Source organism: Heptranchias perlo, chromosome 1, assembly GCF_035084215.1.
Source record: "Heptranchias perlo isolate sHepPer1 chromosome 1, sHepPer1.hap1, whole genome shotgun sequence".
Lineage (NCBI taxonomy): Eukaryota > Metazoa > Chordata > Chondrichthyes > Hexanchiformes > Hexanchidae > Heptranchias > Heptranchias perlo.
Window position 1 is genome coordinate 146,670,587 of NC_090325.1, and position 17,999 is coordinate 146,688,585.

Below are 17,999 nucleotides of genomic sequence, written 5' to 3' on the forward strand. Positions count from 1 at the left end.
GTAAATCGGGAATCGTGACCTGCAAGAAACGTTAAGAAACTTTTCTTCTGTTTTTACCGGTGCCCTAAATTTGTTGAATACATTGCCAAAGATCAGCCAAAAACGTTTTGTTGAAGACTGCTAAGGTTTTGTTAAAGGTCAGTTAAGGGAAACTTTTACACAATTACACAAGGGAGAAGAAAAATAAAAATTAGTTACCAATGCAGTCAACAACTGTGAGTTAGTTATACATGAGAACATTAAAACAAAATGTCATGAGGAAGAAAAGGCCATTTCTCCAATCAAGTCTGCTCCATCCAGAGTCCATGAATAATTATTCTATCATGGACTTGTTTGGTCCACTATTTTAAGGAACACTAAAGGGGAAACTTTACAAATTTGTGCTTCTGTCAGAGCTTTGTCTACTGGAAGCACATTGGGAACTTGGGCTCGTATCCCCCATGATTTTCCATCAATTAAAATTAACTGCCGGTCAATGCATGTTTTCTGGGGAGTACATATGATGGTTTCATTCTAAGATTCAAATGTGACAGAACTCTTTGAAGGAGAAGGAGGGAGGGCTAACTCCTTGGAGATATAGGCTACATGTCACAACCATGACTAATGACATCTCTGCACAACCCCTTTACTACAGTAGAGATCAGATACTATGATGCACATGGGTGAACTTGAGTCCATTCTGAGAAAACATCCTGGATCCTAAAGCAAAGCTTTAGCAATGCTTTGTTGGGGATGTACACACGGCTCCATAATTAGATATTGAAGGTTGTTAATAATGTGGTGCAGCAGCAGGTGGAGCGGGTAAAGATGGTAATTACAAAGTAGAGATTAGTTACCACCAATCTGAGGCTGGATAGAATACTGTTATTACAGCAGATAAACAGTCTGTACATGGTGGTTTCATTGGAGACAAGGCTAGAGGAAATACGTGAAAAAAAGATGCTGAAATAGGCAAAGTTATTAGCTCACGTGGAGTGTAAGTATGACGTGGTAGAAATGAAGTTTTGGGGATTTGTGGGAGCGGCAGGTTAGGGAGCAGGCTTGAGGGGCTGCATGACCTACTCCTATTCCCCAGATTTGACTATTCCAATGCTCTCCTGTCTGACCTCCCATCTTCCATCCTCCATAAATTTAGCCCATCCAAAACTCTGCTGCCCTTATCCTAACTCGCACCAAGTCTCGTTCACCCATCACCCCCGTGCTAGCTGACCAACATTGGCTCTCGGTCCACCAAGACCTGGATTTTAAAATTCTCACCCTCATGTTCAAATCCTCCATGGCCTTGCCTCTCCCTAACTCTGTAACCTCCTCCAGCCCCACAACCGTCCGAGAGCTCGGCGTTCCTCCAACTCTGGCCTCTTGGCATACCCCACTTCCTTTGCCCCGCAATTGGTGGCCGTGCCTTCAGCTGTCTACGCCTAAGTTCTGGAATTCTCTCCTTAAACCTCTCTGCATCTCCACCTCTCTCTCCTCCTTTAAAACACTCCTTAAAACCAATCTCTTTGACCAAATGTTTGGTTACGTGTCCTAATAATGTCTCCTTCTTTGGCTCAGTGTTAATTTTTGTTTGATTACGCTCCTGTGACGTTCTTTGGGACATTTTAATACATTTAAGGCGCTCTTGTTGAAAGGAACAAAGATAGACTCTGTGACGAAGAAGACAGAGTGCAGCATAAAGGATGTTGAGGTGGAGAGAAAACCACAACATGTTAAAAGAATTAGGTAAGAACTAGTGTGCAGAGAGTAGTGGGGATGTTCACTGATGCCCCCAGTGGATGTCTCTACAGGTTGATCAGTGGTGTGATAGGGCTTGAAATCCTGACGGTGTCTGACAATTTTAGGCAGTGGTTTCTTTCAATTCTTCAGAGATACAGGGAAGGAGTTTCCTCCAGATTCTTGCTGAAAAAGGCGATCTAAGTGTGGAGAATGTAGGAAAATAAGGCAGGGAGGCCTGCAGCCAAACCTTCGTCCTAAAATTGGCCAATTATATTTTCCTCCCCCGCACCATTGCACTGATGTTGGCCATCTGCCATTGCTCATCCTACCACACATAAATGATGGCTTCACTTATGGGACCTATGCCTAGCCCACTCTGCCACTTAGTTCCTATCTATCAACATTCTTGACCTCACTAACTCCTCTGACCTGAAATGGAACTCTTGCATCTTTCCATTGCTGGAGTTGCTTTCGAAGCTCTGCTTGCTCTCATCTACCAAAGGTTTCTTCTCCCCTCAACAACTCTCAACTCTCTACAAACCAAGTTCATCCAAAACTTGAATGGATTCCCATCTGGGTAGGGTCTTCTAGCACCTCTCTTGCACCTGGCTAGGATAGAAGAAACAGCTAGTCATCTGATAGGTGATCCTTCTCTCAGCTCCAGCCTTCAAATGCACTCTCTTCATTGCAACTATTTTTGTCTCTCTATTTCAGTGTTGTCCAATAGAAATCGCTGACTCCTTCTGATTGAGACTCCATGCTGGTAACCTTACAGGTAAACCTTTGCTTGAGCATTGGCACTCATCAAGACAGGGTGGGGTCCTCATTGTTACTGACACTTATTAGGAAGTCTATGATGTTAAATGGATGATTTTGTAATCCAATGCTCCAAGGGAGATCATTTTTGGAAATCGCAGATACCCAGCTGCAATTTTTCATCCATTTTTTAATGGATGCAAATTTACAGACTGCATGCCTGCAATTTCCTATGATACACTTCCTGTGACCACTGGTTTGCAAAACCATCCCTTAAATGCAATTACAGTATTCAATTTTTATACTCCCACCGTTTCAGAGAGCTAGAAATATAAAATATCTTCATTACAAATTGTCAAAATGTAGTTTAATATTTTGAGCCCATTTATAGGTTAAATACAGTATTTGTTCGAACCCTAAATATAACTAAGAGCTACAAAGTTCCCATGGAGCTTAAGTTATTTAATCCCCTTTCCTTGTGGGATAAATTTTGTGTTCAACTAACAGAGCATCCTTCATATTTCTTACAACTTTGAACTGTACACTTTACTACTGTCTTTAGTCACATACTGAGAACATGAACCTCATTTTCTTAAAGTTCGTTCACAAAATCAGAGTCAGAATACTTGAAATCCATCTTTCTGGCAGAGCTGAAAGGACAGTTTTTGGGAGGGGAGATAAGAAAATGCCAATAATATATGATTTGGTAGAACTAAATATATGTTATTAATCATATGACAAGTAGCATTACAATTGCATGTTTCTATTGAGAACCATAAGTTTTGTTTGTTGCACACAATTTGAAGTTTTTCCCCCCACCCATCTACTTTGGCAGATCTTACAGATCATGGAATCTAACAGTATAGAAGCAGGCCATTTGTCCCATCAAGTATGTGTTTTTCTTCACATGAGCACCTAATCTAATCCCACTTCTCTGCTCATTTCTCATTCTCTTTAATATTCCTCTTTTCCAACAGCTATCTAATTCACTTTTAAAAGAATTTATGTACTCTGCCTCAACAATTGTTTTTAGCAGAGAATTCCACAATTGAACTGCCCTCTGTTTAAAGATGTTTTTCAACACCTCCCCTTCAATTCCATGATATTCTTTCATTTGCGTCCTCTTGTTCTTATCTTGTCGAACAGTGGAAATAATGGGCAACATTTTAGCACCCGCTATCGGGTGCGTTCCTGGTGGAGGGGCCCCGAAAATCGGGAAATCCCGGAGCGGGACCAGAGCCCGCCTCGAACCCGCGCACTTCCGGGTTCCCCGCTGACGTGCCGGCGTGCGCGCAGCCCCGCTGGTGGGAATCCCGCAGGCAATTAAAGCCAGCGGGATACCACTTGAAGCTATTTATTTGGCTTGTTCAGGTCATTAACTGACCTGATTAAGGGATTATGTGAGGAGGGGTGGGATTTTAGAGCAAACTGGGACTGTTTCCCACACTGGGGGAAACAGTCCCAGTTCAAATGGACCTGTTGCAGCTGTCAGCCTGTGGCAGCTGCAAAGGTCCATTTGACAGGTAGGGGGGGAGACCCTCACTCATTGCAGGAGGCCACTCTGTCACTTGGGACAAAGTTTGGCCTCCACCACCTTCCTCCTGACAATCAAAGTCACCAACTTGCACACTTACCCCAGGGTCTAGAGACATGTACCTACCTTGCGGACCCCCTCAGATGTACATCTTCCGGATGGGGGCTGCCGTAGCTGCAGTCATGACCTCCTCGGAGGGCGAACAGCATCACCAGCCTCACCATCCACGCCGTCCACCTCTGACACGTGGAGCTCCACAACAGAGTGCTGTGACACATCCACTTGTACAGCAGGAGGGAGAGCTACCGCAGAGAGAGATGCGTCGCAGAGGGCACTACCCTCGCTACAGGGTCCACAGACCGAGGCTCAGCTTCCTGGACCTCTCTGAGCAGCAGTGCACACGGAGGCTCAGAGTCACTCGACATGTAGTCGTGGACATCTGCAGCCTCCTTCATGCCAAGCTGCTCCTGGCTGGCCCGAGCACCATCTTCTTACCTGTCGCTGTCAAAGTCACAACTGCCCTCAACAACCTCTCCTCCGCATCCTTCCAGGGTGCAACCGGGGACATCGCCGACATCTCTCAGCCGTCTGCACAAAAGAGCCCTGCAAATACACCTACAGCCACTCTGCAGTGACACAATAGGTGGCATCAGTTGTGGGTCTTCATAGTGATCCTCAGGAAAGGGCATTATTGCACAGACCAGACAAGATTCGCGAAGACATGGCAGTAGTAGTGCCAATATAATATGTAATGTGAGTTGGTCAGAAATTCAATATAAGTAACAACCATGACAAACCCTCAAACACCCTTGTGCATCCCCTTCATGCTCACGACACGTTTGCCTTATGCAGCCGACTGCACATATGTGATGCATGCCCTGTGGCTGCAGTACAGGTAGTGGCAGGTTGAGTGAGGCTGGCCGTGAAAAAGATGCACGAGAGGGTGAGTATGAGACAGAGCCATGAGATTGTATGAGGATTGGGTTGAGTGGTAGTGGCGGGATGAGTACTGGCGAGGTGAGTAGGTGCAGGTACGATGAGGATGAGGTTTGAGTGGGTATGAGGGGTGATGTGACAGAGTAGTGTTGGCAGTGAAGAAGGAGATGTGGGGTGGGGGCGGTGATGTGGCAGACAGAGTGTAGGGGAAAGAGTAAGTGTACTCACTTTGGCTGACCTACTGAGGTCATTGGAGCGCCTCCTGCACTGTATGCAGGTGGGCGATATGTTGGTGGGCAGGTGACCTCCTCTGCCACCTCGAGCCAGGCCTTCTTGGTGGCAGAGGCAGGCCGCTTCCTCCCTCCCGCCGGGGGGAAGATCTCTGTCCTCCCCCTCCTCCTCACCCCATGTATTGATACCTGGAGTGAGGTATCATTAAACTGGGAGCAGCCTTCCCTCTGGGCTGCTCCATGCTGTGATTTTTTCTGTTTGTTGCAGCATCTGTCAGTGGAGGACTGCCCCTTTAAATAGAGCTCCTCCAGCTGACAGATCTCACTGCGCATGCACAGCCCGCCCGACGTGCAGGTCAGCAGTGGGGAACCCGGAGGAGCAGGTAAGTGAATCCAATTGGGCTACAATCGCGCGGGTGGCTGACTCATTTCACCGGGCGCGTTACCCACGCGCCCGATAGCCTGCCCGCCGAGAACCCGCAGCCCTGGTAACATCGGGCCCAATATATTATTTACCTGAAAGTAACACTTCACAATCCTGAAGACCTCTAACGGGTCACCCCATAACCTTCTCAGCTCTGGTGTAAAACCCTCAACTTCTCAAGACCCTCTTCATAACTGTAACCTCTTATTCCTGGTAACATGCTAGTGAATCTACACTGCATCTGCTTCATTGCTTTTATATTCTTCCTATAATGGAGTGCACAAAACTGCCAATCAGTACTTTTGCTGCGACCTAAAGTTTTGTACAAGTTCAACATGAGCTTTTTTCTTTTATATTTTACATCTCTGAATGTAAAACCAAGGATTCCGTTTAACTTTTTTATGGTCTTATCTACTTGTGCTGCCACCTTAAATAGATTGTGTATCTGCACACCAAGGTCCCTCAGCTTCTCCACTTGCTTTAAAAGCCTACATTTAAAGCATGTTCTTTTTCCCTATTCTTACTTCCAAAATGTATTACTTCACATTATCTACATTGAACTGCATCTACCACCTAGCTGCCCATTCTACTAGACAATCTTGTCCCTCTGCAGTCTTTCACAATCTTAGTCGCAATTTGCCATATTCCCCAATGTGGTGTCTTCAGCAAATTTTTAATATTGTTCCCTTAATTTCCAAGTCCAGATTATTTTTAGTTTGTAATAAATAAGAGCATCCCCAACACTTACAGTTGTGGAACGTTACTTACCATACCTTTCCATTCCAAGAAACTTCCTTTTACCCCCTACCTTTTGCTTTGTGCCCTCCAATTATCTCTCTTTCCATGAGGCCACATGCCCATATTTCATGTGTTATTATCTTTGCTCTACATATCTTATGTGGTAACTTACCAATGGAATGAAAGTTGGGTGGGTTCAGCCAATTTGCTCTGTCAAGATTACTGTCCAGGCGGCGACGATGGAAGTCTGTCCCATGTGAATCACATTCACTCCATTTTCTTTATTTTTCCTCTATTATTGCTTCAAATAATTCTATAAGGTTGGCATGTCCTGCCTTTTAGAATCCACACTGACTGACCCTGATTAGCTCATGTTCCTTTAAGTGCTTAGCAATTTCATCCCATATTATGGACTCTAGCAGTTTAGCAACAAATGATGTACTGTGAAACTGTTACTGTTTTTAAGCACTTTGAGCATGTTTTTTTTTAGAATTTCACTCTATGGCACTAAGCCAATCAGGAACACTATGTACAGAACATCACAATGTTGGGTTGCCACAACTAGAACCACATAAGTAATTCTGCACTGAAAGATTACATAAAAAGAAAAGCAGAATATTTTAACTATGGTTATGCAGGCAAATTTACTGATTATTGACTTAAATGGATGGTAATTGCAAACAAAAATATGAATAAGTTTACTCACTTGCAGAGCCTCTTTCTGTTTTGACCTGCCCACATATATTAACCTTTATGCTGTGACCGTCAGTCTTCCAAATGAGGACTTCGATTGGCTGAAAAACTGGCCTGTTAGGCAACGAAACCCCAGTTTTAAAAGCAGCTTCCACCTGCAAAATGACACCTGACAGTGTCGACTCCTGCTGGGGGTAAGATTCAGTGGGTGGCAGGCATCCTCCAATACCTTTTTGGACTGGGAACTCTTTATGTGTGAACTTGAACAGTGATGTTAGCAGGCTCTTCAACCAGCTAGGGCATCATGGCTAATTACACTCTCATCTTTCATTTCCAAATGTGCACTTTGCAGCAGGGCTCACTGGAAAGCAATCAGGAGTAGGAACCCTGGCTGATTTTCCCTTCCCTAGCCCATCGGCATTAATGCCAATTGTAGTGGCTCTACCATTTACTCCTGTTGAGATCAGCTAACTCAGCACAGATCGGGAATCAAATCTCGAACTTTTCAGTCTGTATGACTGAGCTACACATTGTTTTTACTAAGCCACTGAGGGAGCTCAATTTGTTTTTAACCTAGTCAGCAAAATCTCATTAACTACTAAAACAATTTAATGCAAGTTATTATTTTAAAGGCATATATATTATACTGGCAGTTGAATAATACCTGCCCTTGCCACTCTTTGAATGTTCCTATCCACTTGTTCGCACTGTGGTCCACTGTAGCTCTCCTTACACAAGCACTTATTAGGCCTCACACACACGCCACCATGCCGACATACTGGATCACACTTTGCTGTTAAAGGAATGAGAAATCTTTAGTATACTGAACAACTTTCATTATCTGAAGGTTTCTTATTATTTTTAAGCACAGTATATTATGTGCAGGTAAAGACAAAAATAATATTGTGCTCTGAAAATGTTTTTTTCTTGATGTGGAAACTTCAGCTCTTTTCCTGTATTTGTTGGAAATAAGCAATAACTTTATGCATGCTTTCAAATTTGGGATGGAGGGACATAGCTTCAAGGTCCGACTCTGCTGAATTCCTGATCTGAGCTACGTTGTGTTGGCAGTGCCAAGCACAGGTCAGGCATCTTTCCATTTGGGGAAGGGAAATTCTGAACTGCTCTGTTGCTATCATGTGCCTCCTGGTGGTCAACAACAGCCATTCGTGGCATCCTGGAATCAAACCATGTGCCTATTAGCAGTGGATGGTATGAGGCAATGAGAAGGGGATTTTTGAGGGGCATAAAACAGAAACAAAAAGGTGTCTGACCTTACTGGTGTACATGACCTCTTAAAGTTACAGTGTGTGTTTTCACCATCATGCACTTTAAATGTTGATTTACTTTTAACGTTTGAATGTTAGACATACTGCTAGTTCAGTATTAAGTAGAAAGATTAGATCACTTATTTATATTCCACACTTAAAAAAAATCCTTCACATTCCACGAGTAAGATAGACAAGCTAACGAAGATTTTGCAAAGGGTCTCTGTCACTTTAACAGACATTCATTCACTACTACATGACTTTCCCTTATCATGCACTTTTACAGTACCACCCATATGGCTATCTTAAGATGCTTTTGACCAGAGAAGGAAGGCAGATGGCCAACTAAGGAAAACATAATACAATTCCATTTTGTTTATTTTTTAAACCAAGAGTAAACAATGTTAATTTTTAAAAATCAATTAGATTAAAATGATGATTAGCACAAATGTGAAAAATTTTAATGCTAATTATGTTCTAATGAGATATATTAAATATTATATCTATGTTATCCACAACACTTGGACAGCCTAATGTGACAATCTAAATGTTGGAACTCAGTTAACCCTAGGTAAAGATCTAGAAGGGAGGGTGTTGGGAAATGTCATCTATTAGGGATATCTAGATTTAGAACCATAGAATCAAAGAAGTTTACAACATGGAAACAGGCCCTTCGGCCCAACATGTCCATGTCGCCCAGTTTATACCACTAAGCTAGCCCCAATTGCCTGCACTTGGCCCATATCCCTCTCTACCCATCTTACCCATGTAACTGTCCAAATGCTTTTTAAAAGACAAAATTGTACCCGCCTCTACTACTGCCTCTGGCAGCTCGTTCCAGACACTCACCACCCTTTGAGTGAAAAAATTGCCCCTCTGGACCCTTTTGTATCTCTCCCCTCTCACCTTAAATCTATGCCCCCTCGTTATAGACTCCCCTACCTTTGGGAAAAGATTTTGACTATCTACCTTATCTATGCCCCTCATTATTTTATAGACTTCTATAAGATCACCCCTTAACCTCTTACTCTCCAGGGAAAAAAGTCTCAGTCTATCCAACCTCTCCCTATAAGTCAAACCATCAAGTCCCGGTAGCATCCTAGTAAATCTTTTCTGCACTCTTTCTAGTTTAATAATATCCTTTCTATAATAGGGTGACCAGAACTGTACACAGTATTCCAAGTGTGGCCTTACTAATGTCTTGTACAACTTCAACAAGACATCCCAACTCCTGTATTCAATGTTCTGACCAATGAAACCAAGCATGCTGAATGCCTTCTTCACCACCCTATCCACCTGTGACTCCACTTTCAAGGAGCTATGAACCTGTACTCCTAGATCTCTTTGTTCTATAACTCTCCCCAACGCCCTACCATTAATGGAGTAGGTCCTGGCCCGATTCGATCTACCAAAATGCATCACCTCACATTTATCTAAATTAAACTCCATCTGCCATTCATCGGCCCACTGGCCCAATTTATCAAGATCCCGTTGCAATCCTAGATAACCTTCTTCACTGTCCACAATGCCACCAATCTTGGTGTCATCTGCAAACTTACTAACCATGCCTCCTAAATTCTCATCCAAATCATTAATATAAATAACAAATAACAGCGGACCCAGCACCGATCCCTGAGGCACACCGCTGGTCACAGGCCTCCAGTTTGAAAAACAACCCTCTACAACCACCCTCTGTCTTCTGTCGTCAATCCAATTTTGTATCCAATTGGCTACCTCACCTTGGATCCCGTGAGATTTAACCTTATGTAACAACCTACCATGCGGTACCTTGTCAAAGGCTTTGCTAAAGTCCATGTAGACCACGTCTACTGCACAGCCCTCATCTATCTTCTTGGTTACCCCTTCAAAAAACTCAATCAAATTCGTGAGACATGATTTTCCTCTCACAAAACGATGCTGACTGTTCCTAATCAGTCCCTGCTTCTCCAAATGCCTGCAGATCCTGTCTCTCAGAATACCCTCTAACAACTTACCCACTACAGATGTCAGGCTCACCGGTCTGTAGTTCCCAGGCTTTTCCCTGCCGCCCTTCTTAAACAAAGGCACAACATTTGCTACCCTCCAATCGACAGGCACCTCACCTGTAGCTGTCGATGATTCAAATAGCTCTGCTGGGGGACCCGCAATTTCCTCCCTAACCTCCCATAACGTCCTGGGATACATTTCATCAGGTCCCGGAGATTTATCTACCTTGATGCGCGTTAAGACTTCCAGCACCTCCCTCTCTGTAATATGTACACTCCTCAAGACATCACTATTTATTTCCCTAAGTTCCCTAACATCCATGCCTTTCTCAACCGTAAACACCGATGTGAAATATTCATTTAGGATCTCACCCATCTCTTGTGGTTCTGCACATAGATGACCTTGTTGATCCTTAAGAGGCCCTACTCTCTCCCTAGTTACTCTTTTGCCCTTTATGTATTTGTAGAAGCTCTTTGGATTCTCCTTTGCCTTATCTGCCAAAGCAATCTCATGTCCCCTTTTTGCCCTCCTGATTTCTCTCTTAACTCTACTCCGGCAATCTCTATACTCTTCAAGGGATCCACTTGATCCCAGCTGCCTATGCATGTCATATGCCTCCTTCTTCTTTTTGACTAGGGCCTCAATCTCCCGAGTCATCCAAGGTTCCCTACTTCTACCAGCCTTGCCCTTCACTTTATAAGGAATGTGCTTACCCTGAACCCTGGTTAACACACTTTTGAAAGCCTCCCACTTACCAGACGTCCCTTTGCCTGCCAACAGACTCTCCCAATCAACTTCTGAAAGTTCCTGTCTAATACCATCAAAATTGGCCTTTCCCCAATTTAGAATTTTAACTTTTGGGCCAGACCTATCATTCTCCATAGCTATCTTAAAACTAATGGAATTATGATCAATGATCCCAACGTGATTCCTCACTAACACTTCTGTCACCTGCCCTTCCTTATTTCCCAAGAGGAGGTCAAGTTTTGCACCCTCTCTAGTCGGGCCATCCACATACTGAATGAGAAATTCCTCCTGAATACACTCAACAAATTTCTCCCCATCCAAGCCCCTAATGCTATGGCTGTCCCAGTCAATGTTGGGAAAGTTAAAGTCCCCTACTATTACCACCCTATTTTTCTTGCAGCTGTCTGTAATCTCCTTACATATTTGCTCCTCAATTTCCCATTGACTATTTGGGGGTCTGTAGTACAATCCTATCAAAGTGATCTCTCCCTTCTTATTTTTCAGTTCTACCCATATAGACTCAGTGGGCGAACCCTCGGATATATCCCCTCTCACTACTGCCGTGATGTTCTCCCTAATCAAGAATGCAACTCCCCCTCCTCTCTTACCTCCTGCTCTATCTTTCCTATAGCATCTGTACCCTGGAACATTTTGAAGAATGAAGAATAGCGTAACTAAAGGTGAGCTTCCTATATGTTTTCTTTATTATTTATCCTTCACATATTAATATCTCCTTTGGAGGTAGGAGGATTTATCTGCTTGCAATCCAAGGCAGAGAGTAGTACTGATCTGTTAAGCTACAGGACACTTTTGTAGCTAAATCCAAATGATAGTGTTTGTGAAAGTATGAGGATTACTCCATATCAATGCCATACGAATGTTTTTTTTTAATGTAATATGAAAATAGCCCACTCTATAGCTACCACTTATGTGAAATGGCCCTTAATCTTGTAAGTAGGGTTTATCACTGCTGGTAGCAGGCACTGAGCTAATTTTGTCAATGGCTGGTTTACCCAGAGTGTTATTTTCACAAGAGAAAAAAGATATATTTTCTGACAGTTCTTATTCTGTCAGCATAATATCATGAAACCTATTAAATATATGTATGTGAAGTAGAAATGGTCTCCTATTTCAAGCATCTTGTTTTCGGTGATATTTGGAGGATAACCACTCATACTTTCATCAAAGCATTGCTAAATAGATTTAAATGCAAAAAAACCACTCTGTTTAGTAAGCTTCCTATATGTTTTACATTATTGTGATTTCCTGAGGAACATAGAATACTAGCTTGGACAGAAAGTTTGGAAGCAATCCAAGCATTGCTCCATCTCAGTCCTCATGTTAGATTAAGTAGGGATGTTCAGTGACTAAGTTATTCCGTTCTCTCGGGATTCTAGGTGGGATGATAATTACGAAATTTTTACTTTAACTGGTCGTGACTTCATTTCACAAGCAGCAGTTCAAATGGCAGGTACATTAACTTGTGAAAAGCCATATTTAGAACTCATGCTGGAGCTAGAAGATTATGCAGGGGGTTTATGTTTCCAGGTTTCTGTCATAAATCTGAATGTTAAGAACTTGTTCCCAACTGAATCCCTTACTTAGAAGGAATACAGTACCGATGTAGCATGTGAAATATGTACTGCGACAGAACTGAGTTTAGAACTCTAATGTAACTGGCCGTGTAGATAGAACTGGAATTTTTGGATTTCACAAACAAGGAATATTCTTTCCTAAACTCAAAATGGCAAATTTCTTCCAATTGCTCGTGCTGTGAAAGGTTTCTGAGCAGGGAGTCATTCTGGTAACAAAATATCAATCCTTGGGTATTCATTTAATAACAAGGCCATTAGTCAAAGGCAAGCTGGGGTAGGATGCCAAAGTGCGCTTGGTAGAGCCTTGCGATGAGCTTTACTGGGAGAAGTGTGCGGATATACACAGTGTGCTGAGAGTTCGGTAAGTGTGGGAGTTCGGTGAAGTGGGGGAAGGAGGTGCTGCTTTGCCTTGCTTTCCAAACTTTTCCTGCAGAGCGGTAGTGGACCTGAGAGTAGAAGACTGAGATTGTGGAATAAAAGCAGCAGCAGACCTGCACCAAGAGACAACTACTGTGCGACATCACGGGTGAGGCAGGAGAGTCCGAGAGGTGAGCAGAGTATAAAAGGGGAGGCCTAGAGCGGGAAGAGAGTCTAGGAGTCTAAGGCAAGTCATGGCAGCGCAGCTCGCACCCGTGATATGCTCCTCCTGCACTATGTGGGAAGTCATGGACACTACCAGTGTCCCTGGCGACCATGTGTGCAGGAAGTGTGTCCAGCTGCAGCTACTGGCTAACCATCTTTCGGAGCTGGAGCTGCGGGTGGACTCACTGTGGAGCATCCGCGATGCTGAGACTATCGTGGATAGCACGTTCAGTGAGGTGGTCACACCGCAGGTAAAGAATACGCAGGCAGAAAGGAAATGGGTGACTGCCAGGCAGAGTAAAAGGACTAGGCAGGTAGAGCAGGAGTCCCCTGGGGCCATCTCCCTCTCAAACAGATATTCTGCTTTGGATACTGTTGGGGGAGATGGCTTATCAGGGGAAAGCAGCAAGAGCCAGGTTTGGGGCACCACGGGTGGCTCTGCTGCACAGGAGGGGAGGAAGAATTGTGGCAGGGCTATAGTGATAGGGGATTCCATTGTAAGGGGAACAGATAGGCGTTTCTGCGGCCGCAAACGTGACTCCAGGATGGTATGTTGCCTCCCTGGTGCTAGGGTCAAGGATGTCACGGAGCGGCTGCAGGGCATTCTGGAAGGGGAGGGTGAACAGCCAGTAGTCGTGGTCCATATTGGTACCAACGACATAGGTAAAAAAAGGGATGGGGTCCTGCAAGGTGAATTTAAGGAGTTAGGAGATAAATTAAAAAGCAGGACTTCAAAGGTAGTGATCTCAGGATTACTACCGGTGCCACGTGCTAGTGAGTATAGGAACAGGAGAATAGACAGGATGAATGCGAGGCTGCAGGGATGGTGTAGGAGGGAGGGATTTAGATTCCTGGGACATTGGGACCGGTTCTGGGGAAGGTGGGACCTGTACAAGCGTGACGGGTTACACCCGAGCAGGACCGGGACAAATGTCCTCGCGGGGGTGTTTGCTATTGCTGTTGGGGAAGGTTTAAACTAGAGTGGCAGGGGGATGGGAACCTGAGCGGGGAGTCAGAAGGGAATAAAGTTCAGAGCAGCAAGAGAGGGCAAGACCCAGGGGAAATCTACAATACAAATAGTACAGACAGTTGTTCAAGAACAAGTGAAAGGGAAAAGCATAGAGCAGCGGAAAGAAAGTGTACTTTAGGTACTTCAGGCACGACAGATAAAATGAAAACTAGAAGGCGTAAGGCGATTAACCCAGCATCAAAGCTGTGGCAGGGGGTTGGGAACCTGAGCAGGGAGACAGAGGAAAGCATATCAGGAAGGGACAGAAGGTATGGAGTAAAAGGTAAAGTGTTAAAAAAGGAAAAAGCAGGAACTAAGTGTCACAAAACATATTTGAAAGTTCTTTATCTGAATGCACGTAGCATTCGTAACAAAATGGATGAGTTAATGGCACAAATAACGACGTATGGGTATGATCTTGTGGCCATTACAGAAACATGGCTGCAGGGTGACAACGACTGGGAATTAAATATGCCAGGGTATTTAACAATCAGGAAGGACAGGCAGGAAGGAAGGGGAGGTGGGGTGGCTATGTTAATAAGGGAAGGAATCACTGTAATACAGAGAAAAGATATTGGGACAAAGGATCAGGATAATGAAACAGTTTGGGTAGAGATAAGGAATAATAAGGGGCAAAAAACACTTGTGGGCGTAGTATATAGGCCTCCTAATAGTTGCAACTCTGCTGGAAGAAGTATTAATCAGGAAATAGTCGGGGCATGTAATAAGGGAACAGCTATAATTATGGGGGATTTTAACTATCATATTAACTGGACAAATCAAATTGGGCAGGGTAGCCTTGAGGAAGAGTTTATTGAGTGTATTAGGGATGGATTTCTTGAGCAGTATGTAACTGAACCAACAAGGGGGCAAGCAACCTTGGACCTGGTCCTGTGTAATGAGCCAGGGTTAATTAATAATGTCCTAGTTAAGGATCACCTTGGAATGAGTGACCATAACATGGTTACATTCCATATCCAATTAGAGGGTGAGAAGGTTGGTTCTCAAACAAGCGTACTGAGCTTGAATAAAGGAGACTATGATGGTATGAGAGCGGAATTGATTGAAGTGGACTGGGAAAATAGATTAAAGGGTAAGACGGTACATGAGCAGTGGTGTTCATTTAAGGAGTTATTTTACAACTTTCAAAAAATATATATTCCACTGAGGAAAAAAGGGTGTAAAAGAAATAACAGCCATCCGTAAAGAAATTAAGGATAGTATCCGACTAAAAACAAGGACATATAAGGTAGCCAAACTTAGTGGGAGGATAGAAGATTGGGAAGTCTTCAAAAGACAGCAAAAAGTAACAAAATTATTGATTAATAAAGGGAAGATAGATTATGAAAATAAATTAGCAAAAAATATAAAAACAGATAGCAAGAGTTTCTACAGTTATATAAAAAGAAAAAGGGTGGCTAAGGCAAACGTAGGTCCTTTAGAGGATGAGACCGGGAAATTAATGGTGGGAAACATGGAGATGGCAAAAATGCTGAACAAATATTTTGTTTCAGTCTTTACGGTAGAGGACACGAAGAATATCCCAACACTGGACAAACAGGGGGCTCGAGGGGGGGAGGAGCTAAATACGATTAAAATCACTAAGGAATTGGTACTCAGTAAATTAATGGGACTCAAGGCGGATAAATCCCCTGGACCTGTTGGCTTACATCCTAGGGTCTTGAGGGAAGTGGCAGTAGGGATTGTGGATGCTTTGGTAATAATTTTCCAAAATTCTCTGGACTCGGCAAAGGTCCCGGCAGATTGGAAAACTGCCAATGTAACACCCTTATTTAAAAAGGGTAGTAGGCAGAAGGCTGGAAATTATAGACCAGTTAGCTTAACATCTGTGGTGGGTAAAATTTTGGAGTCTATTATTAAGGAGACAGTAGCAGAACATTTGGATAAACATAATTTAATAGGACAAAGTCAGCATGGCTTTACAAAGGGGAAGTCATGTCTGACAAATTTGCTTGAGTTCTTTGAGGATATAATGTACAGGGTGGATAAAGGGGAACCAGTGGATGTAGTGTATTTGGACTTTCAGAAGGCATTCGACAAGGTGCCACATAAAAGATTATTGCTCAAGATAAAGAATCACTGGATTGGGGGTAATATTCTGGCATGGGTGGAGGATTGGTTGTCTAACAGGAAGCAGAGAGTTGGGATAAATGGTACATTCTCGGACTGGCAACCTGTAGCCAGTGGTGTTCCACAGGGGTCGGTGCTGGGTCCCCAACTCTTAACAATCTATATTAACGATTTGGAGGAGGGGACCGAGTGTAACATATCAAAGTTTGCAGATGATACAAAGATGGGAGGGAAAGTAGAGAGTGAGGAGGACATAAAAAACCTACAAGGGGATATAGACAGGCTGGGTGAGTGGGCGGAGATTTGGCAGATGCAATACAATATTGGAAAATGTGAGGTTATGCACTATGGCAGGAAAAATCGGAGAGCAAGTTATTATCTTAATGGCGAGCAACTGGAAAGTACTGCAGTACAAAGGGATCTGGGGGTCCTAGTGCAAGAAAATCAAAAAGTTAGTTTGCAGGTGCAACAGGTGATCAAGAAGGCCAACGGAATGTTGGCTTTTATTGCTAGGGGGATAGAATATAAAAACAGGGAGGTATTGCTGCAGTTATATAAAGGTATTGGTGAGACCGCACCTGGAATACTGCATACAGTTTTGGTCTCCATACTTAAGACATACTTGCTCTCGAGGCAGTACAAAGAAGGTTCACTCGGTTAATCCCGGGGATGAGGGGGTGGACATATGAGGAGAGGTTGAGTAGATTGGGACTCTACTCATTGGAGTTCAGAAGAACGAGAGGCGATCTTATTGAAACATATAAGATTGTGAAGGGGCTTGATCGGGTGGATGCGGTAAGGATGTTCCCAAGGATGGGTGAAACTAGAACTAGGGGGCATAATCTTAGAATAAGGGGCTGCTCTTTCAAAACTGAGATGAGGAGAAACTTCTTCACTCAGAGGGTAGTAGGTCTGTGGAATTTGCTGCCCCAGGAAGCTGTGGAAGCTACATCATTAAATAAATTTAAAACAGAAATAGACAGTTTCCTAGAAGTAAAGGGAATTAGGGGTTATGTTGAGCGGGCAGGAAATTGGACATGAATTTAGATTTGAGGTTAGGATCAGATCAGCCATGATCTTATTGAATGGCGGAGCAGGCTCGAGGGGCCGATTGGCCTACTCCTGCTCCTATTTCTTATGTTCTTATGTTCTAAGTCTGACAATAGTTTTAAATTCAGACTCCCTCTTCTGTCTTATGACGACTGTGAGGCATCGGAAGAATCAGAGGGGAGCATACACCAACCTTTGCATGGGGAGGCTTTGTTGCGAGAAGAATCTTGCTCCTGGAGCACAAGCTTCTTATACATGTACTTTCACTTATGGTGAAAAATAATCTGTTTCCTTGTAGCTCCATTTCTGGAGCTATTTCCGTTACTTCCTGATGGGAGTGTTCACTTATAGGGCTGCATCACTCTCCTTTGAACAGGTCTGCTAAAGTATTTGTGTTTGGTTGTTTTAATCTTGTGCATTAGTGTCCAATCCCAGGTGATCATTGCATAAAATCAAGAAATATCCATTTCTGTCGGTTTCTGAACCTTACTTTTGTGATAAATGCACACAAGAAGAACCTGAGATACGTAATGCTGCAAGACTAGGTAGACTACTCTCAGCTCTAATCTATGCTTTGTGATTCTTGACAGGATTATAGCCTCAGAATTGCAATGTTGGCAATTTCAGGGTTGTGACCCATCTGT

The 17,999-nt window shown here is 43.5% G+C and overlaps 1 protein-coding gene across 8 annotated transcripts in view; it reads right to left on the minus strand.

The window, feature by feature from the left end:
* Window positions 1–17,999, minus strand: part of hhip (hedgehog interacting protein) — a 169,810-nt gene that overhangs the window by 3,468 nt on the left and 148,343 nt on the right. For 2 of the 8 annotated variants that reach the window (XR_010964347.1, XR_010964346.1), the window contains exons 13-14: window positions 7,696–7,820; window positions 7,041–7,141 (exon numbers count right to left, since the gene is read on the minus strand). Coding sequence is in view for 6 of the 8 variants with exons in the window: in XM_067992464.1 (XP_067848565.1) it covers window positions 7,086–7,141; window positions 7,692–7,820 (185 nt within the window). In the remaining 2 variants the exon portion in view is untranslated. Of the gene's footprint in view, window positions 1–7,040; window positions 7,142–7,691; window positions 7,821–17,999 lie in introns of all 8 variants that reach the window. The other 6 variants (XM_067992464.1, XM_067992454.1, XM_067992444.1 and 3 more) reach the window with 3 other exon arrangements.